We start from the raw sequence: 22,395 nt of genomic DNA, 5'->3' as shown, positions 1-22,395 counted from the left end.
GATGCTCCTAATAGAGTTTTCTCAGGTAGTGGCTGTAGCTTGCTCGAAAACCTGTGGAAAGTATGCTTCACAATCTGTGTAGACCTTTCTAGATGCTTTTCAAATACATTCTATGTTCCAACTGGTGGCTATGTGCTGTAGAAAAATCCAAGAGAACATCTTCCGAATTCTGTTAAACTAGTATAACAACATTACATATATTTGTGAAGCTATGAGTTGAAAAACTGGTTATAATAGTTGACTATGGAATAGATGTTAAGTTTCTGACAAATAGAATAGTGAGATTTTCATAATGAGACCACCAGGAAGTTATGGGATTTCTCTTTATTCTCCGGGAATTGTATGTTGATTTAAGGTACCTACATCATAGGGGACATTTTCTCTTTCAGTTAAGGATGAGTTATGACATCATGGTAACTTTGTATACTTCAAACTCACTTTTCAAGAATTTGTCCTTTTCCTGATGACTTTACAAAGACCTTTGATGGTATTTTCATGTTAGAAATATAATAGTTCCATTTAAAATATCTTTCTTTCTAGTTTGAAGTATAAGCTGAATAGTTCTAACATATATAATTTTAATTTTTCATCAAAATATCTTTCTTTTTTTTATTTTAGTCTGATGCCAATGCAAGTTACTTAAGAGCAGCTCGAGCTGGACACCTGGAAAAGGCTCTCGACTACATAAAAAATGGGGTTGACATCAATATTTGCAATCAGGTTAGTTGTAGTTATTGTTGCCATTTAAATTTTTACTTAAAATTTTAAAAATCGGGACTATAAACTCCTTGAATCTTTCACTGGTTATTACTAAGACTCTCTTTTTTGCTAGAGGTTTTTTTTTTTTTTTTTTTTTTGGTATCATCAGCTCAGATTTTCAAATGACTCTGCTTTGTTAAAGGAGCATTTAGAAATGTAGGTAGGCATCCTTTAATAATCCCTAGAATTTAGTAAATAATATAATGATACCAGAACAACCCACCTAATTTTCAAGTACCTTTATTCCTAATTCAAGTTTCTACACTGCACACATACAAGTGATTGTTGGTAGGATATGATCTTCATAGTTCTGAGTAGACTGTTAGCTGCTTTATTCTCCACCTGCTGAGTAAAGCTTTCTCTTCACTCTTAATCAGAACGGGTTGAACGCTCTTCATCTTGCTTCCAAAGAAGGCCATGTGGAAGTTGTTTCTGAACTACTACAGAGAGAAGCCAATGTGGATGCAGCTACGAAGGTCAGTATCCCACATTTAATGCTTTTTATGTCACTTGACAAATTCAATGAGGTTTCAGCCCTCAATAAGAATCAAGGCAAGCTTCTCATGAGATACTTGTCAGCCATGTTCTCTTTCGGAAACTTATAAACATAGAAGGATTCCATATTTTATAAAATGTTGAAAAAGAAATAAAGGGGGTGAGTTGACATATCTTTTCATTTTACAGAAAGGAAACACAGCCTTGCATATAGCATCTTTGGCCGGGCAAGCAGAGGTAGTAAAGGTCTTGGTTACAAATGGAGCCAATGTCAATGCACAATCTCAGGTAAACCTACAATTCTGTTGCAAATAAATGTTGTTATAATTTATAAATGTTCTTTGGGTCAAGTCCTTACTTGGTTTATATGTCCTTTTATATGTGAGAGAGATTTTTTAAAAGTCACCTGTCTATGAAACTGGATCACTGGTAGTTCTAGACACAAATGTTTATGGAATAGCTGTAATGCAAAGTCTTTTACTCTTTTATGATGCTAACTCAGGTCTAGTCTCAGTACCTATTAACTTATAAAGGAAATGAGAATGCCTATAAATGAGGAAATGCTCTTAAAAGTTCATAATGTTTCAGGGCTTTATCAGGTTGAAAAAGGGAAAACACTGCTTAATTTCTGTTCCATTACTAAGGTCTCATTGTTGTTCCCTGAAACATATTAAAAGAAAAAGAAAAAAAATAGAATAAACTTTAAAATTCCCCAAACTAAAATTTCCAGATTCTTTGTTTTGCATATATGCTAATTATTCATCCAGGAGGACCTCCTGTGTGCTCTGAGTCTTGCATGAAGTTATAAAAAGAACACCAATAGGGATGCCTGGGTGGCTCAGCGGTTGAGCGCCTGCCTTCCACCCAGGGCATGATCCTGGAGTCCCGAGATCGAGTCCCACATCGGGCTCCCTGTATGGAGCCTGCTTCTCTCTCTCTCTCTCTCTCTCTCTCTCTCTCTCTCATGAATAAATAAATAAAATCTTTAAATAAATAAATAAATAGAACACCAATAGATCATCGCTTGGTAGACTTTTAGTCTAAAAGAATTTACTTTAAAATAGGTTTAAAAATAGGCCCTCATAATCTGAATCTTTTATTATTTCAGTCCCCACAGAAATGAGATTGTATTGGAAAGAAAACATCATCATAACACATAAGTATCCACTAATAACCTGACCATTTTTAAACTGGTCCTTGCTCAAACATTCCTTCTAGCTGAATGCTTTCATCTGTTCCTGTTTGTCAGTCTGCACCCCAGGTGGGCAGGTACTGGACAAATTGATTACAGAGCAAAACTGCACGTTTTGCAAAAGACACAGGATCACTTGAAGTTAGGGAGATGGGGGTGGAGAACCCTGGGTGCACAAGTATGCTGTGGGTTGTGGTTTTCTAGCAATGTGTGAAGAATTAGGATGATTTTCTGATTAAGTGTTTCAAGTGAGAACGATTTGAAAATCAAATGATTAAATAACCAAGAAAAATTAGGTGAGGTCTTTGGTTTGCAAATACATTTGCAAAAAGGCTATTTTCTTACTTATGCTGTGAAAAAAAAATGAAGGACATCAAGCCATCATATAATTTTCTGGAAAAATTATGTTTTTCTTCCACAGAAATACTATTTGGTTTAGTCTTTGTTCATTGTGAGAACTCGTACATGATTTTCGGTTATAACCAATGTTTTGTTAACTCATAAACTTGGTTTTACAGTTTCTAGTTTTGTCTTTTGGAATAGAGTCTCAATCTAATTTTTTTTGTTATTTACTATGGCTTTTTTTTTTTTTTTTTCATGAGAAATACAGAGAGAGAGGCAGAGACACAGGCAGAGGGAGAAGCAGGCTCCATGCAGGGAGCCTGACATGGGACTCAATCTCGGGTCTTCAGGATCATGCCCTGGGCTGAACGAGGCGCTAAACCGCTGAGCCACCCGGGCTGCCCTACTATGGCTTTTTTTGGCTTCCATTTTAAGTGTACCCGATATCCTCAGCCATCTTCAGTACTGATTATCTGTGGATAACAGGGGTCTCCTATATTTTATGGGTCCATAGAATTGCAATGATTCCTCCATGGCTACTCCAGCCATAGCAGCTTGGCTCTGATGCTGTTAAATATCAGTGTCCTGGAGAGGCAAATGCACAGCACTTCCAAAAGTCTGATCTCTTGTGTATCTGGTCTGATTCTTTTCTACTTCCTTGTGGTTGGACCTTTAATATATGGTCTGTGCCACTTATGCTGATTCCCTATGAGGATTTACTTAGAGTAATAATGCTTTTCCAGAAGGAAAGGCTACAAAATGGAATATTGACAGGTATAGTACCTTGAGAGGGATACTGACCAACTGACCATAAGCAAAGGATCAGGCTTTTAAAACATTTTTTCAAATGTCCCTATAACTTTATACTGGAAAATAACTAGTGGTAAGCTCTGAGAGAGTGGAAGAACTCTTTAACCTATTTTCATTTCCTTTATCTCCCCAAGGGAGAAGAAATAAAACCTCATTTTTTTTAAACATTTCACACATTCCTGACTGATGTTTAGAGCAGCCATAGTTTTAAACCTCTTTGACAGTGTCAGAGAGATTCTGCAATTGAAATCAAATCCTGACCAGATTTGATTTCAATTTAGACACATTCCCTGGTGATGAGGAAGTGATGGAGGAAAATATGGGCTGTGGAATTCCCTGCCCCTTGCAGCTGTATTTGGCAAGCTCTGCCCCATAGTTCGCAGTGGAGCATGCCCCCTTCATCTGGACACCTGCCCCCATGGGCCGTCTGAACTGCATCATTTTGTGGACAGAAAAAGTAATAAGATGGCCACGCAGCAGAATGGGGTTTCCATGATAATTCCTAGTAATAGGTTTTCAAATGGGAACTCTTACAAAAAACAACAAGCAATAATGCCATGGAATAGATTAAATTCCATTTAGCTGTCAGCACATAAAACATCACAGGAATATAAATATTCAAGAAAGACAGCATCCCTGAATAAATGACATTTTTATCAAGTAGGTAATATTTAATAGCCAACAAGAAATAGTGTGAAGAGAATCCTTTACCTTCCTTATACAAAAAAACTCTCCTTCTATTGAAAATAAAAATTAAATTGGATAATATCAAGTTCTGATCTTATAAACTGAAGGTCTGTAAGCTAAGAATTTTTAGATATTACTTTAAATTAATTTTTGTCATTGCCTTGATCTTATGTCTTAATAAGTTAGTTAACTCTTTCTTATATTACTTAACATTCCAGAAATGATTTAGGCCTACCCTGAGAAAGAAATTGGGTTGGATAATTAAATTGTGATTATAAAGAACTCTGCCATGATTAAGTCCTTCATACTTTGTACTAAATACAGCAACAAGGATTACTAGTGTTTGCAATTGGTAAATCTCAAAGTGCCACATTGAACAACATACCTCGGTCTTTTCTACTTCTCTGTCTTTATTCTGTCATATAAGGTACAAACTGTGTTTATAAAATAGCAAAATATGTTTTAGATAATATTTTACCATAACTATCAAACTATTTTAAGTGGACAAATTTTCATAGCAGTATTAACAAATAGGAGACCTTTGGGGGTTGTTTTCTTAAATTTTTATATCATATTTATTTAAGTTCTGAATACATTCACATGGTTCTACCATAAAAATGCATGGAAAGACAAAATGAAGGTCTTCCTCCCACTCTTGACCCCCATCTGCCCAGTCCCCACCCATCTCCACCCAGGGGTGAAACAGGTAACTTCTGATACTGGGTTTCTGTGGATCCTTTTCAGAAAGAGAAAGATCCTTTGATTAAACCCGTGCCTCCTTGGTCTTTCTGTATTTTTAAATGTTTTCTATGGTGGGGAGGTCAGGTCTTGATGAAGTCAGAAAATAGGTATGATAGAGTCTCCCTGACCTTGACCTTATAGCACACCTGTAATCTAACCAATGTTCACAAAAATCAGTATCAGATATAAATCAGTGCCCTTGCCAAATCTACCACCTTGCCCTTACTTGCTCCTCATAATTCAGAGGAGTATTTCATGATGTACACAGGCTGACTGTAGGAACATAGGATGGATAAGAAAAGTTCATGGATGAAATGTAAGCCCTTACTTAAATGGAATAATAGAAGGACTTTATTTTGGTGGATATTGGACAGCATGCTTCAGTCTGATCTATAAAACTGTAGGTCTGCATATTCTCATGCTTTCGTTTGCACCACAATAAATGTCCCGAGCAGAAAGTGTTGAAGATAATGGAAAAAAAAAAAAATCAGGTATCAAAGAACATACTTTCTCAATCTTGAGCAGTTCTGCCTTTTGAAAATTGAGTCCATTGTTGATAGAGGGGAAAAAATGTAAATTGGTCACCCATATGTTCCATTTTGGCCAGCTCTTTGTTTTGGAAATTTCCTAAGTTAGGAAATTAATTAAAAAAAAAAAAAAAAGCAGTGGTGTACTTTTTTTTTTCCTTAGAAAAATAACATTCTTTCTGAAATCTGACCATTCTTCTAATCCAGGTACTATTTTACAAAAAAATCATTTCAGCTGTAGGTTGTCCAGTGACAACACATTGAATTATTTGTGCCTTAAGCTTCATTGTACCGGAGAGTAATAGTAATATTTTTATTCAGTCTTTCCAAAGAATGCTTATAATTACTCCCTAGAAACATAACTAAATAGTGTACATGTGTTCTCATGCCCCTGTTGATTGTTTCTTGATAGGTGAGATTTGTATTAATTGGTGTTATTGGGATTAAAACAATAGAAACTAACTTGAGTGAAAAAGGAAATTTATTGTAATTACATGGAGAACACATAGAATAGGGAGTGAAAGATGCTTTTTGGAAAGCTTTGGAAATTAGATAGTCGGACTAAGAGTAACTAGAAGCTAAGTGGTAAAGTTGCCCTTCAGTGTGGTCTCTCCAGATCATTTGAAGTTGGAGAGGCAGGGATTTGGCAGAAAGCAGAACTGAGAAAGATAGAGAGTAGCCCTGGAAGAGCAAACAGAAGATGTTCTGCACATATGCCTAGCCTGTAGTTGAAAAAGGGCAGGCTAATTTGTCTCAAAGACAGACAAGACAAGTGCTACCCACATTTCAGGGAATAGGTAGGTCCCCCAAAGAAAATAGGAGTGATATTGCCAGAAGGGGAAACAGATGCTTGGTGACCAAAACTAAAGCAAAACAAAATAAACACACAAGTCACACAAGCACTCAAACACTCCCAATAAAGTGGAAATTTCCATTATGGAGGAAAACACCAAAAACATTTTATCACTATGAACAGCAGAAGTAAAATGAGACCATTCAATATATATCAATATATCGCACCATATATTTGTATGAAATGTTCAGAACAGGCAAATCCATAGAGAGAAGGCAGATGAGTGGTTGCCAGAGGGGGCTGGGGAAGGATGAATGGGAGTGAATACCAATGGTATAGAGTTCCTTTTTGCAGTGATGAAATGTTCTGGAATTAGATAGTGGGAATGGTTGCCCAAGTTTATGAACATACTAATACCCACTAAATTGTATACTTTAGATAGGTGAGTTTTATGATATGTGAATTATATATTAATAAAAACTTATAAAAATGAAAATATTTGAAAGAATGTGACCATTCTGAAAAAGACCAGCATTCAAGTAATGCAATAGAATGGAAAGCACTCAAGTAGAAGAAGAAGAAGAAGAAGAAGAAGAAGAAGAAGAAGAAGAAGAAGAAGAAGAAGCAGCAGCAGCAGCAGCAGCAGCAGCAGCAGGAGGAGGAGGAGGAGAAGAGGAGGAGGAGGAGAAGGAAGAGGAAGAAGAAAGAAAAGTAGTAGTAGTAGTAGTAGTAGTAGTAGTAGTAGTAATTGTGGAAAACAATTAATTACAGGGCTCAGTCTTGCTGTGATCCTTACCTACATATTATTTTTGAGTAATTGCAGTTCCACACAGTTTACTCCTTACTGTTGTGGAAAGGGCATGTGGAATAATTTGGAAGCTCCAGGTCTGTAAGAACAGTATCCTTTAAACATCAGTACATGGCTTTAGATTATCTTCCTGGGTCATGAAATGTTTGGATCTGGAAGATAAATTTAAGAACAGCCTGCATACATTGGGCCAGAAGCCACGTATTTGTAGATAGACCAGTGCTCCTTATGTAATCTTGAACTACAGCAAAACTCTGCCCTGAAGTTGAGAGAATAATATCTCTTTTCAAAATTTTTCTTAAGAACTTTACTCCTAAAATCTGAACCTTCCATCTAGAAATTTCAGCTGAAGAAGAAAGACAAATACCCAGTAGTTCACGGAGCTATCACAAAAATCCACCCTGGTTTTTATCTTTCTCTTCTTTCTTAATATTTTCAGTAGTTTTTTTTTTCTTTTGTTTTGGTTTTTAAAGGATATTTAACTCAACCAAGGATAAAATGCTCTTTCATGTTAGTCAAATAGGATAACAAAAAAATAGCAACATAAAGGTAATCCTAAACTACCTTTCAGTTTCCCTCATAGCTCTGGGAAGAGTGATAAAGATAAAACACACCAGGCACATACACACGAACGGGCACACACACATGTGTACACACACATTGTGTTGCAGGTTTTCTATGTTTCGTAATTAATGTTGATAAAACCATTCATGATAGAACGGAGTAACAATGATGTTAGTAGCTAGATAATTTAAAGAAAAGAAGCTCGAATGCTGTGTCATATTCTACTGCCTCTAAATTTGTGTCTCTAATTTTGAGCTTGGCAACTAGATAACCTAGCTTGTTACAACTATGTGTAAAATAGAGTAAGTAGAATAGAGGAACTCTCTGATGAATAAAGTATATACACTATGGTAGGTTTGTTACATGACATCACTTTTATCAGCACAAGAATCTTTTTAACTTACTTTTAAATTCTCAGCTAAAAGCCAAAAAAGTGATGTCACCAGAGGCTGAATTATAGATAAGTAAGGTAATCATATAGTAAGTGATATTTATAATGATGACCTAAACCTTTTGAATCACAAAAGTTTGAATAATATTTGGTACATTTTATTTTTTTTTTTTAATTTTTTTAAAATTTTTTTTTTATTTATTTATGATAGTCACACAGAGAGAGAGAGAGGCAGAGATACAGGCAGAGGGAGAAGCAGGCTCCATGCACGTGGAGCCTGATGTGGGATTCGATCCCGGGTCTCCAGGATCGCGCCCTGGGCCAAAGGCAGGCGCCAAACTGCTGCGCCACCCAGGGATCCCATATTTGGTACATTTTATTTAGAATATATTACTTTTATTCTTTGCAATTGCATAATGTACACAATAAACATTTTTAAATATTCAGTTAAATAGAACTGTATTCTGAAAAATTTATTCAAAGAAAATTTGTTATAGTTTGAAAAATATCTGTTTTGATGCATACATTTTGCAATAAGATTTTAAAATATTACACTGACAGCATATGAAAATATTTCATAGATGTGAAATAAATTATTCTAGAGGGCAACCATTCTAGAGGGCAACCATGCATATACAACATATTTTAATAAAAAGCTTAAGATGCAGTGTATACATTCATGTACTTGAATCCAGGTTCTTTGGCAGTTGGCCACATTTCAGACAAACATAAATATACACACATAGAGGATGTGTGCACATGTATATGTACATGTATGAATGTGTGTGTGCGTGTGTGTATTCTGAACATGAAAATCCATGTCTTTGCAAAAAGGAATGCAAGGCAGGAAACTTACAAAAAATAAACTACTAGTTAAATTTTGTTTTGAAATTGAAGTATATATCCTTTTGCATACTGGTGTTCTTTCCTTTGTTTCAAGTTGCCTCACCTGTGGCAAGTTTGAAGCTATTTGAAATTAATAGAAATCCTTCCAAATTGGGAACTATTTTAGACGCTTAATTTTATGTGAAAGTATTGGACCTTTTATTTAAAAGAGATAATCTTTGAGTGGGAAAAAAACTCATTGGGAAAATGACCAAATGTGTTTTTCTTCATATCCTTATATCATCTAAGAAAATCCTTTACTCATGGTAGGCACTCAATAAGAGGCTGATGATTAAACAAATGTACTTATTTATCTAAAGTGTATCTGTTGGTGTGAATTATACACTATTAACTATGAACTGCACTCAAGTTATAAATTATGAACTCTAATTTTGAATTACACTATTCTTAATCTGTCATGCTTAGGCTCTCTAATAAATATGAATATCTATATTAAAACATTATTAAAATTATTATGCATGAACATTTTCTGGAACATATCATATCAGTAAAGTGGAAAACTACAATGGCCCTATAATAAAGCCACAGACAAACATTTTACTTCTTCTTTTGCAGAATGGTTTCACGCCATTGTATATGGCAGCCCAGGAAAACCACCTGGAAGTTGTCAAGTTTCTTCTTGACAATGGTGCAAGCCAGAGCCTAGCCACAGAGGTAAGATATGTTGGTTCTTTCTGTGGGTGAGTTTACATGTTTACAGGGCATTTTGTAAGCCTGGACTTGTAACATGGAGAATCTGTCCCACTAGAGTTTTAGTTAGTCATGTACAAATGTGAGGATTCTTCAATGTTTATGAAATACACTAGAAAGTCTGTTATCAATCTTTAAAGAATCTTCCATTGCATAGATACCCTTTCTGCTCTTAAATGCCTAGCTCTACCTTATAATTGAACTATTTGTTTAATATCTACATATTTGTTTTAGAACATTTTTCTGTTTCTTATAATTTTGCCTCAAAAGCAACCACTTCTTTGAAATATGTTTGTAGTAAGATAAGTTTGAAATCTGTTTTTTCTAAATACAAGTTAGTATAATTATAATCACTGAATTTATGTATTTCTTAAGTTAACTAGATTTAATGCACTTTTCAGCAAAGCTATTATATGTTTTTAAGTGTTATGTAAACATGGTAGTGAAGAAAATTTTGTATCCTTGAATCTCAGAGGAGTTATTTTAAAATAAAAACTTACTTAAGTCATTGGGGCTGTTTTAAGCAATACAGTTTATTTTTTAAACTAAACTTAGTGGAAGATTGTGCTCTTTGTGAAGTATACCACTAGAAATCTATTGCTAATATTAAAAGATCAACATTTAAATATTCTCTATTCTTAACAAAACAATGAAAACAGATGCAGGATTATTCCTGTCATAATACTGCTTCTCTTATATTCTGACATGTTTTCCAAATGGCAAAGAAAGATCACAATAGAGGAATTGCATATAACCTCACCCTGATTTGAGATCGTGCCTTTTGGGGAAACCACTAAATAAATGAAGAGGCAGTTCACACAAAAAGAAATACAAATGACCATAAATGTATGAAAATATCACATCCTCACTCATAGTCAAAGAAATATTAATTTATTAATCAGTTCAAAAATGAGATCCAGTCTTTCACCAAGGGGATGAGGAAAATAATTTGAAGAGTAGAAGAAATTGGAACTTTCCTACACTGTTGGTAAAGTTGATCATTGGTTGCAACCCTTTTTGCAGAACATTTAGCAGTAACTGTCTAATTTAGAATTCATATAACTTTTTACTTAACAATTCTGCTTCTAGGAATTTACATCATAGATGTATTAGAGGGGAATACAAAAACAATATGTGAGAAGTTCATCAGCAGAATTAGTATGAACATTTTTTAAAAACTGGAATGAACCTAAATATGTACCAGTAGGAAACCTGTTTAATAATATTATAATACACAATAATACATAATAAAATGCTATTCAGCATTATCAAAAATGAGGCAAGCCTATACTTACCAATAGAAAAAAATGTCCGTAGTATTCTCAGAGGTTTATTCTGAGCCGTGGGAGGCAGATTCACTTTTCACTTTATACCCTTCCATACTGTTGAAGATTTTTATCATGGGAATGTATTGTTTTTATAATGATATTCTTAAAGGTAGGTAAAAAAATAACTTCTGGCTGCTAAGAAAAGACCATACATTTGGTAGGCACAGAGCAATGCCTACTTGTTGGATAAGAGACAAATCAATTCCCATTTTTGGATGGAAATACTAAATAATATAAATATCCTAATGAAAGTTATTTCATAGTACTTTCTTTGCCTATGAAGGACAGGTAGTATTCTTTTAGACTGTGATGAATAGATCACTAAGTATCTCTACTTTAGAAGCAAATGTAAGTTGAACTTACTGCTAAGTGTTTGGCATGATTCTGGTTTTTAAAACCTCTTCTGTATTAACAGTGTACTGGATATCCAATTTTTTCTAGATAGATGATAGATAGATAGATAGATAGATAGATAGATAGATAGATAGATAGATAGATTCCTTTTTTTACTAGTTAAGATTCTGAATCATGAGGTAAATATATTTGTTCATTGACCCCCACAAGTAATTATTAGGCACCCATTATGTGCCAGATACTTCACAAGGCAGAGAAGGTTTTCATGGAGCTTCTATCATGTTTCCTTTTGGCTTGTATTTTTCTTCTTTAAAAAAAAATATGTATTTTTAAGAGAGCACACAAGCGGGGATGGGGGCAGAGGGAGAGGGAGAGAATCTCAAGCAGTCTCATCACAGAGCACAGTGCCTGATGGGAGGCTCCATCTCACAATCCTGAGATCATGCCTGAGCCAAAATCAAGAGTTGGCTGCTTAACCAACTTGAGCCACCCAGGTGCCCCATGTATTTTGTTGTTCTTGTTGTTGTTGTTGTTTTAGAATAACTGCACAGAGTGAACCAAACCATTTAAACTAGGTTTGGAACCAAAATCTGGAGTTGCTAATTTTAGCTATTGACACCTTAGAGCTGGTATCTTAGTGTCTTTAATTGGCTTATTGCAGGAAGCACATTCTTATGGGTGCTGATGGTCTCTGCTGCAGTTTATTTTCTGGTGCAAAGGAGTTTCCTTTATGTATAGGCCCTACAGGTTTAAAATTTCATATTAGCAGAAAATACAGCCATTTAGTTTTGATTCAGAACCAGAAGCCGGCTATCCTTTTTACCCCTTAGATTTTGTCCAGGTTTTACAAGTGAGTTGCCACATTCACTTTTGATACACAATTTTCCTTCTACCATTCTATCCTTTAAGAAATGTCCTTTCCTTTTCTTTTGCAAAAGTAATAGATTACATCAATGAGAAAGTACGGTAAAAAGCAAAAAGAAGGAAAAGCCACTAGTAACTTTCCCTAGAGGTAACATTTTTTTTATTCATTAAGACCTTTTGGTATGTGTATACAACACACATATTTATCTTTATGAAAATGAGGTCATATATTTGCACAGTTATGGAAAGCATCTTTCTTATAACATTAAATTGCATTTCTAAACTTTATCCCCTTAAGTGTAAACCCATGATGTCTTTTTGGTCATGTCTTGGTTGTATTCAGCCTTTCTTACATCTTTCTTAAGGCTGCAGAGAAAGTCCTTCTAGCTATATTAATGATCATCCTTTTCCTCTTTGGGGTTTTCTTGGAAAAGTTGAAAGGGGGCAGATGGAAATTCAGCCGGATCTCGAAGCATGAAAAGTAGACAGAATTTATATATGTACAGTGAGAAGGAGGACCTTTCAGGGTGCGGGATGTAGCACAAGCATAGAAGCCAGGGTAGAAGTAGTTTGCACACCGCAATTGGTAAGGACACAGCAGGAACAGATTTATATAAGAGCCTGGGCAATACTGTCCTGTAAGTGTTTGGGGCCAACATTTTGCACATCCTTCAATGTAAATACACTGATGTGCATGCACTCAAATAAGTGATAGGAGCCCTCGTCTGGTTGTCCAGCAAGGAAAAGAATGATGAAGGTGGTCTTTTAGGAAGAAGGACAAGACATTAGTAAGAAAGTAATTAGCTTTTCTCTTTCTCCTGTACCAACACCCTTCCACTGGAGTAGTCCTCTACATGTGGCACCGGGGCTACCAGTATCAAATATCAGGACCCAAAGAAAATAAGTAACTTACTTGCCAGTTCTCTAATAAAAATAATTTATAAATGTTCTTCTGAGTACATGACAATAAAAGCATGGGAGAATTCAAATTTGAGCCAGTCGTAGGATTTTTTCCTCTGTGCTGTTTATTCTACTGTCAGCAACACTGGATCCTCCACAAATTACCTAACCACAGTGAAATCCGTAGCTGTCTTCTCTTTGTGAAGTCCCAGGGCAGTACAATGGGACGACTCAAAACATACAGATCTGAGTGTGTATTTCAATTTGTTCTCGTCATAGTTTGCACAATCCCCGTGTCTACCCCCTTCACTGGTCAGAGAAGCCAAAGACCTTTCTTAAAACAACAGTCACCCTGTTCATTAGTTAACATGTGCAGATTGGCCACCAGGTGTGTGCGAGGCAACGAGGCAGAGTGAGGAAGTTTTAAAACATCAGGTGAAATTTTTATAGCTTACTTTATTAAGAGCCTTTGAAAAATTTGCCTAGATTTAACCTGAAATATTATTGTTTTCAGTACAGTTATTTTCTGGGTATTGAAATTATGGTAACTTTTTCTTCTCTATGCAGTACTTTTATGTAATTTCAGAATTTACCCAAGTAATCTATATCACGTTTTAACAGAAAAAAACCATAAACTTACTACGAATTTTTTATTATTTTCTGCTTTGGTAAATATATAAATATAAATAGAAGTATTTATATACATATATATATATATGTGTGTGTGTGTGTGTGTCTTTTCGGATACCTGTGTACCTGCATATGCTAGCTTTAACAACCCTAAACAAGAATTGGTCACTTGGTCACATGCTTATTTGTTAATTAAAAAGAACACGTCCACTCGGGCCAGTCTTGATTCATCTGTTTATTTGCAGGATGGCTTCACACCATTGGCAGTAGCTTTGCAACAAGGTCATGATCAAGTAGTTTCCCTCCTGCTAGAAAATGACACTAAAGGGAAAGTGCGTCTTCCAGCTCTTCACATTGCTGCCCGGAAAGACGACACGAAGGCCGCGGCCCTGCTGCTGCAGAATGACAACAATGCGGACATAGAGTCAAAGGTGAGGCACGAGGAGGTGGGCTGCTCATGCCACTCTCCTGTTAGGCGCCCACACCGTAAGAATGCCCGGCCTCCCTCCTGGCTACGCCAAACCCTCACTTTTGGGGAGGAATAAAAATGCGTGTCCAAGCCAGCCAACTGAAGGCACAGCCCCCTGAGCATTTCAAGCTAGGAGGTGACTGCAGATGCCCCCGAGTGCAGGCCAGCAGGGAGGCCACCCCCAAGGTCGATTGACAGGCACCTGCTAGTTTCCTCCCTTTTCACAGACATTTGGAATGTCTCTGACACTTCAGCTCACACACCAGGGTGGAAAATCACGAAGCGCTAACAACAGTGTGCACAAATAAACCTTCGGTTGGTATCTAAGATGAGAGGCAATGCACTGAGTATCAACCAGTTGTGGAGAGCATGCCGGCAGCCAGAGTCCCAGCCGAACATTCTCATTGGCCTTGACGTGTGTTCCTTGAAAGTCTCTGTGAAGGAAATGTGGCATTTGGAAAGGCCATTGTGTAGCCCTTCATTCAGTCTAGCTTTCTTTCTGTGCCTATTGTACTCCTGTCCTAGCTTCCATCCTCATCACTTAGCTGCCATGAGCTTGCTGCCCTCCATGTCACCAAGTGCAAACTAACCGTTCATTTTTTCCTCCTCTTTGCTTCCAAATGTGTTAACCTAGATGGTGGTGAATAGAACAACAGAGGTATATATACATATATATATAAACATGTGCATATAATCTATACCTGCATCATCATTCTCCCATTACCTAGTGCTGCTGTCTCATTTCTCTCCCTCCTTCTTTGCATCGCCTCTGTAGGCTAGATACCTGCTTTACTCCCTGCCCCCAAAAGTAGCATGTGCCAGAGAAGATAGTAGTTTGATTACCAGGGCTTTCTGCAGCTGAACCTGGTGTTGGACAGGAAGAATGAGGAATCCTTGAGAATGAAGGATATCGCCAATAGAGTTGTGTGAGATGAAGAGTTTGGGCGCTTTAGATGCTTATCAGCTCTACCTAAAGCTGCAGACAACCCTGTCATTCTACTCATCCAGGACTGATTCTTTGGAGTTCTGCATGACACTTACCCTCAGTGGTGTCAGCAAAATCAAAATTACCTCTGAATGGTACCAATATTCCCACCCCTCCCACAAGACTCAGTGAGATAGCTAGCATGGCTAAGAAGCTTGCTAACAATTTAGAAATGCATCTAGTTCCTATAAGGTTTCAATCTTTGGGGACTAAGTGAATCGCTGCATGTTTTAGCATTTTTCAAGGAAGTAAAATGACCGTGGTATGCCTAAGGTAGAAAACTGTGTTATGGAATAGGCATTTGCTAATAAAGAGACTAGCCTGTGCATTCTTTATAAAATGCAGTCACCCAGGATACAAGACCAATTATAGTTATCTCCCCCAAAATTCCTTGTATCATTAAAATTGGCATTTACTCTACATTGAATATATTAAGCAAATTGAATTTTGACCAAGAGTTCCTAATGGACAATTCCATCACCGATAATGAAACAGTGGTACTAATCAAACTTTCTATAAGCTCTGGATTTTTTTTGTCATCCCTATTTTGAGTTTTTGAAATGTTGGCTTCTGTATAGTTCTGCTACTGGATTACTAAAATTATTCAGTCTGCACCCTTGGTTCCTTCCTGGCTATTCCTCTGCCTGTGAGTGTGGCGTTTATTTGAAACCCTATGAACAATTGGCACTAATTGAAAGAAACCTAGTACAGAATGGAATGTGGACCTCAGCATATTTTGCTTCCTCACTTTTATTTGGGCAGGGTTATGGTATTAACGTGTCAGACGAGGGGCTGGCAGGAGTCAATTGAATGTCTGCTATGTTTTCTTTGCAGAGTGGCTTCACTCCGCTCCACATAGCTGCTCACTATGGAAATATCAATGTAGCCACGTTGCTGTTAAACCGAGCGGCTGCTGTGGACTTCACTGCGAGGGTAAGAGCAAGGCAGTATGATCTGCCCTGAAAGCATGTGAAACAATTCTCTCTCCTTGCCCAGCATGAGGAAGGGGTTGAGACAGCTGACCTCTGAGGGTCCTACCTACTAGTCAGTGAAAGCTGTGATTTTTCTAAGTCTCCTACTGCATTTTCTGGCTTTTATACAGGTGTGCCTGTTTCCTAACAGGAAAAATAAGCCATAGTCATAGGGTGGGGAGCAGTGGGGGCAGAGGGAACATATACAAGTGGTATGTAGAAGATGTGACTCAAGGAACCATGACTGGGAAGTACAAACCCTTCCCCAAGTAGAAATTTCTGAGACTGTTAGAAATAGGTCAAATGGCACTAATAGTGCTTCAGCTAGCACTCGACCTCAGAGATGGGAATAGGGTGGAACATCTGGATGAGACGCAAACCTCACAACTGCCAAAATAGAGACCGTCTTCTGCTTTCATTGTCTACCCTCTATGTTCTTTCCTAACAAGTAACAAGATTATGGACCCTGGATATGTTCTCTGTACCCTGTGGACCACTGGGTAGCAGCTCAGCCATCCAGAGTAGGACCACTCTGAGTGTAAACACCTGTCTGATGCTAGGCCTGATCATGAGAAAACTCATCAGAAGAAGAAATGAAATGAAGCAGGATAGGGAGCAGCCCAAAAGTGTGGGCTCAGGATTCAGATTCCTTGTGTTCCAATTTTGGCCTTACATTTTCTTGGTGCCCATCTGTTTCCTCATTGATAAGATGAAACAGTGTGAATTATGAAATTAAATAATAAAGATAAAATAATATCACCACTCCCTCACTGGGTCACTGGGAATTAAGAGAGTGCATGTAAAGCACTGAGCACAGTGCATGACACATCATCGACAACAGTGGCATCAGCACTGGGATTTCGAATGGAGCAGGAGGAGACTGGAGAGAGACCACATCCTAGTACCAGCATTTGCCAGAGCAGTAGAAGTAATACCGTCTTTGAAGCTACTCCTGCATGGCAGATGCCAGGCTAAGCATATTTATCTCATTTACTTGAATATCAAAAAAAGTGTTATTTACCCCTGTTTTAGAGAAGAGGAAACCAAAGCTTGGCAATAAGAAGTGGCTGGTCCAGGATCCCAGGCCCAGCAGATTAGGAAGGGCAGGATTTCTGCCCCAAAGCTCCAAGCTGCTCCAGTCCTGTCTCCCTCACGTGACCTTAGGTGTTCTTTCTCCCTTTTCTCTTCTAACTCATTAGTTCTATAAAAATTAATAAGAACTCCTATTGTACTAATATTAAAGCTATTTCCTGCCCTCTTGTCATCGGTTGCAGAAACCCTGTATCGGTTTCAGTGACTCAGGAGTGCCCATCAGCTCATGTCACTGCAGAGCTGTGTTCTTACTGCGTGATGTGTGTCCAGGGGAGTCAGTGACATGGCTGACCTGCAGCCCAATTTGACATTTTGAAGGATGAAGTTAAGCATCCGTCTTTCACAGGGGCATATCACTGCTAAAACTGAAGTTCTTGTCTCAACGATGCATTCTTCTGGTTTTATTTCTGTAATTCACAGTATAATGAAAACCTCATTAAGTCACATCTTCTAATTAGGACATTTGGAAAATTTATGTCAGGGTGTCGTTTGAAGTTTGTCCTCCTGCCATTGTTCAGAAACTTCCTGATGCTGCTGAAAATAAGAAGATGGGGGCAATGTGTAAGGATTTAAGAGGACAAATTACAGTATTTCCAGACTCCTTCAAGCAATTCCAAAGCATCCGTTTACATTAAGACAATGAATGTGCTAATTACAAACAAATGCTAATTCATCGATTAAAGATCAGTGGAGATTGCAGACCTGTGTTGTTACCATTGCCTGTGGTTTAAAATAATCGCACTGTGCTTTTGTTTAAAACATGCTAAAATTCAGCCTTTTTACTGATTTACAAAAGCATTTTCTCCAGTCATCCCTAATTAATGAAGCCTACCTACACTCTGAGCTGAAGGCTGTGGTTTAATTCGATTGTACTTCGTCGGAGGCCTGTGCAGTCACTTACACCCCGATACTCTAGGCTTCCCTCCGCGGTTGGTGATGACTGGCTTTAGGACGTCTGAGAAGAACTAGTCTTCATAGACAGCATAAAGAAATCCATTTTAGCTTCCGAATCTCTAGCAATTCTATTACCCAGGAACCCAGCATATCTGCACTTTGGTGCTGGGGCCTCTCCCAGCCGGTTTCAGTGGGCTCTTTCTGTGTCACGGGTCCCTTGGGGGTGTGGCAGAAACAGCAGCTGAAAATAAGATGCCCCGGAACACAGATGGGAGCAGCTTTTACCTGGTCAGAACATTAAAGGATCATTAAGCACTGCTTGCTAAGAACTAGCTGCAAATCATAACCATAAATCATATGTCTCAGGAACCGGGTCTGAACGAGCTGTTGATGACATGGTTAGAGGTAAATGAAAAAGCAACCGTGGCCCTTGTCTTTGGGGGCTGTGATTTCTGCTCACTGGCTGGGACAGAGTGAGGAGAAAGGCAGACAGAGCCTCGTAGTTCCCTGTGGGCTGAGGACATGACCTAGACAATGGCTACCTGTTAGCAGGGAGAGCTGGGGGATAGGAACAAGGACAGCTCTTCTGGAATCCTTTCCCACACGCGGTAGATGTGCGTTTCCAAAGCAGATATGGAGAATCAAACGTGGTGTGGCTAAAGGGAGTACACAGCAAAACAGATTGCTTTCTGTGCTTCTCTGCAGGGGTAGCTAACATATGCATCAATAAAACAGATCCTCGCCAATGGCGAGCGTGTACCTCTGTCTTGGCAATTCTGATAACCGATTTATAGCATGCTTGCCTGTGTACTACACCTTTCCTTGATTATTTTATTGTGATGTCAGTTTTGATTTTTGTATTATAATTTTGTGGTGTATATGTAAGATATCCCATGTGACATCTTTAATATTTCCTTTTGGATTATCCATGAGTGAGACTCATGTGTCCTCTGCAGGGAATTAGTGGTGTGGCTGTTGCACGCTTCATTGCAGCCTTTGCATTCTTCATCCTGTGAATTGAGTCTGCTGACATGGCACCTACACCCTCAGAATTTATGCCTGACCCCTGCTCTCTTAGCAAATCATTCCTCTCTCTTGGGGGAGAGAATGTAACTAAGACACACCAGAGCTGCTACTGATTATCATTCCTGTAAGGAACATTTTGCACTGGAGTAACTAAAGGCCAAATTATTGTGTGGATGCCTGCAAAGTTCCTTTATTGATTGAGATAGATTAATACTTTGCTGGCTAAGAGTTTTCTCATCAAATATAATGGACCACCCAACTTAATCTTCTCTCGTGTCATTGGCTTTTCTCCTGTAAATGATTATTCAACTCCCCATTTGGAGAAGATAATTGAATAAAACATCCTTATATTGGCCCTACTATTTAGTACTTTTTGGTTTTGATCTCTGACAGGAATTAGGGATTTCTGTGTTTGAGTGTTGTACTGCATTTGTTTCCAAAAGGATTTCAGGTGGCTTGCAGATTAAATGTATACAAATTAAGATATCTAAGGATGAAACAGAAAAAGCAAATGTTACCAAGCAGCTGGAATGAACCAGTGAATACAACTAGACAGCAAATTTAGGCCTTACAGGCTTTGATATATGTAGTGGAAGGGGAAGCATGGATTATTAGTTTTCATTTTCTTGTCAAAGGAAATCTTATAGTTCTCTATAGAGACAAATTTTGTATATGTGAAGGAACTCTAATATGATTTTTATTGTGTGAATTCTTCTATTAAGAACAGTGAGTTTGGGCAGCCCGGGTGGCTCAGGGGTTTATCACCGCCTTCAGCCCAGGGTGTGATCCTGGAGACCCAGGATTGAGTCCCATGTCAGGCTCCCTGCATGGAGCCTGCTTCTTCCTCTGTCTCTCTCTCTATGTGTCTCTCATGAATAAATAAATAAGATCCTTTAAAAAAAAAAGGGCATTAAAAAAAAGAATAGTGAGTTTTATGGTTGACAATACCTTTAATGACTATATTTCAAAAGGCTCAATTCCAACTGCCCCATCCTGCCTCTTGACACTAAATCTGGCTGTGAAGGCACCTGGCCCAGAGAGGCTGAGGGACTGTGGCCCAGGTACTTAGCTTAATGAGATTCTAATTGTGTGTGATAGAACTTGGCATGCGTGTCTCAGATCACTGACTGGTTAACTTGTCCATTGGACTGCATTTCTTAAGGTTATCAGATGTTTTGAACAAGATTTTGGCAGGTGCAGGGCCATATTCGAACTCAGTTAAGTCATACAAAAGGTAACTTTTTTTTTAAGATTATTATTTATTTATTTGAGAGAGAAAGAGAGAATGATCAATAGAGATGGACAAAGGAAGGGAGAAGCTGACTCCCTGCTTAGCAGGAAGCCCGAATTGGGGCTGAATCCAAGGACCGGGAGATCATGACCTGAGCTGAAAGGCAGATGCTTAACTGACTGAGCCACCCAGGTGCCCCAAGGTCACTTTATTTTAAATAGGTGAACCGCTAAACCTGATGGTGAAAAAAACAAACATGTCAGAGTTAGAATCTGCCCACATAAGAGGTCAACATGACTCAGAATGTGCATGAACAAAGCAATGCTCATGGATAAACATTATCTGGAGATTTCCTTTCTCAATTAAATTAAGCCTCACAAACATTAAAGAGCTTCTATTATGGGCTAATCTGGAGATTCAGACTTGAGTAAACTACTGCCCTTACTCTAGTAATTTGTTTAGGCCCCGAAATGCTAAACCATACAACACAGTCTCCTCTTAATTCCCCAAAGCATGACTAATTCTAGGCTATAATACCAAATGTGACTTTCCTAAAAACATAGAGACTGATGTAAGAGGTTCAGATCAGAGAAGCAAAGCAGAGAGACTGGTTCTGGACAACACTGCCCCTAAAGTCCATAGACTATGACCCATTCCCCAAGGTAAGTCTGGGTACCATCCTCCTGAACACCCAGAAACAGAGTCTATCTTCCTTCCTACCAGTGAAAACCCCTTTTATTATGTCTCTCCTAGCCAGATTCTAAGACCTTAACTTAGTCTCTGGGCCCAATGAGGGGGTTAACCGTGTTTTCTCTACACCTGGCCATCTTAATCAGTAGCCACCATCTAGTTGGAAGTAACTTTAATTTAGATTAAATTAAATTCAACTAAATTCAATTCTGTTTCTCATTCTCAATAACCATGTTTCGGGTGCTCAAGAGCTACCTATAGCTAGTGGCTACATCTTAACACAAAATACATAACATTTCCATCAGCACAGAAAGTTCTTTAGAAGAAAGCTGAGATACCATTAGTCTCAGGTCTTTCTTCCCATCAACATAATAATTATCTCTAAATGTAACTCCCTCCTCCAAGGAAAATGATCCCTTAAATAGTTTTGCAGAGCAATTTTACTCCTGATGGACTTGCCCTTTCTTGCTCCAAAGGAGTATTTTGCCTTTCTTATTATGTAACTAGAAACCACCACCACCACCAAAAATAAAACTGAAATGTTTTTGCAAAAGAGAAATAAAAATTACTAGAAGCATTTAAGTAGCCTTTTCTCCCCAACGCATGCTCTGTGTAGTTCAGAAGCATTAGAAATGAGATAAATCTCCAGAGAGGTCTCCAATTGTCAGAGATTTTACTGCATAGTTACTTGACTTCCGAAAGCCTCAGTTTTTTAATCCATATGAAGGGTTTTTGCATGCTGTTCCTCACACATGCTTTCCCTGACCCCTAACATAAGCTGCTACCCCTGTCACATCACCAGGTGTACTCATCACACTCCAGTTTCATCTCCAACAGTAGACATTGCAGGTTCTTTCGTGTATATGGTGTTGCGTGTCTGGCACACTCTGTGCTAAGATGCCTCATTTGCCCTCGCTGCTGAGCTCCTCACCTGGAACATATTCTTCTCACCTGGCGAACATCCTCATCCCCAGTATTCACCAGGTTTTGAACCCTGTGATGATCACTCTCACAGGCAGTTCATCTTCCCTGTCTTCCAGTGAAGACTCAGCAACATATTTGCCATGTAGATTTTTTTAGGCGAGGTAGGCATTTGATTTCAGAGAACCATTCCTCTGTTGTTGTACTATAAGAAGGCAGGATGGTTTTTTTCCTCCCTCTCTCTCTCTCTCTCTATTTTTTCCCTGCCTGACAGCCCTTTATCTGCCTTTGATGAAACGGTGCTTTGGCATCCAACTACATTCCATTCAGCCAGA

The 22,395-nt window shown here is 38.1% G+C and overlaps 1 protein-coding gene across 21 annotated transcripts in view; it reads left to right on the top strand.

The window, feature by feature from the left end:
* ANK3 (ankyrin 3) overlaps positions 1–22,395 on the top strand; it is a 661,480-nt gene that overhangs the window by 439,906 nt on the left and 199,179 nt on the right. For 11 of the 21 annotated variants that reach the window (XM_072756070.1, XM_072756069.1, XM_072756066.1 and 8 more), the window contains exons 2-8: positions 619–720; positions 1,137–1,235; positions 1,444–1,542; positions 9,571–9,669; positions 14,027–14,212; positions 14,885–14,908; positions 16,070–16,168. In XM_072756070.1, coding sequence (XP_072612171.1) covers positions 619–720; positions 1,137–1,235; positions 1,444–1,542; positions 9,571–9,669; positions 14,027–14,212; positions 14,885–14,908; positions 16,070–16,168 — 708 coding nt within the window. The remainder of the gene's footprint in view (positions 1–618; positions 721–1,136; positions 1,236–1,443; positions 1,543–9,570; positions 9,670–14,026; positions 14,213–14,884; positions 14,909–16,069; positions 16,169–22,395) is intronic. The other 10 variants (XM_072756074.1, XM_072756072.1, XM_072756071.1 and 7 more) reach the window with 1 other exon arrangement.

The sequence above is a fragment of the Vulpes vulpes genome, chromosome 4 (genome assembly GCF_048418805.1).
Source record: "Vulpes vulpes isolate BD-2025 chromosome 4, VulVul3, whole genome shotgun sequence".
NCBI classification, from domain to species: Eukaryota; Metazoa; Chordata; class Mammalia; order Carnivora; family Canidae; genus Vulpes; species Vulpes vulpes.
Note: the sequence above shows the minus strand (reverse complement) of the source record. Positions and strands in the feature narration are given on the sequence as shown.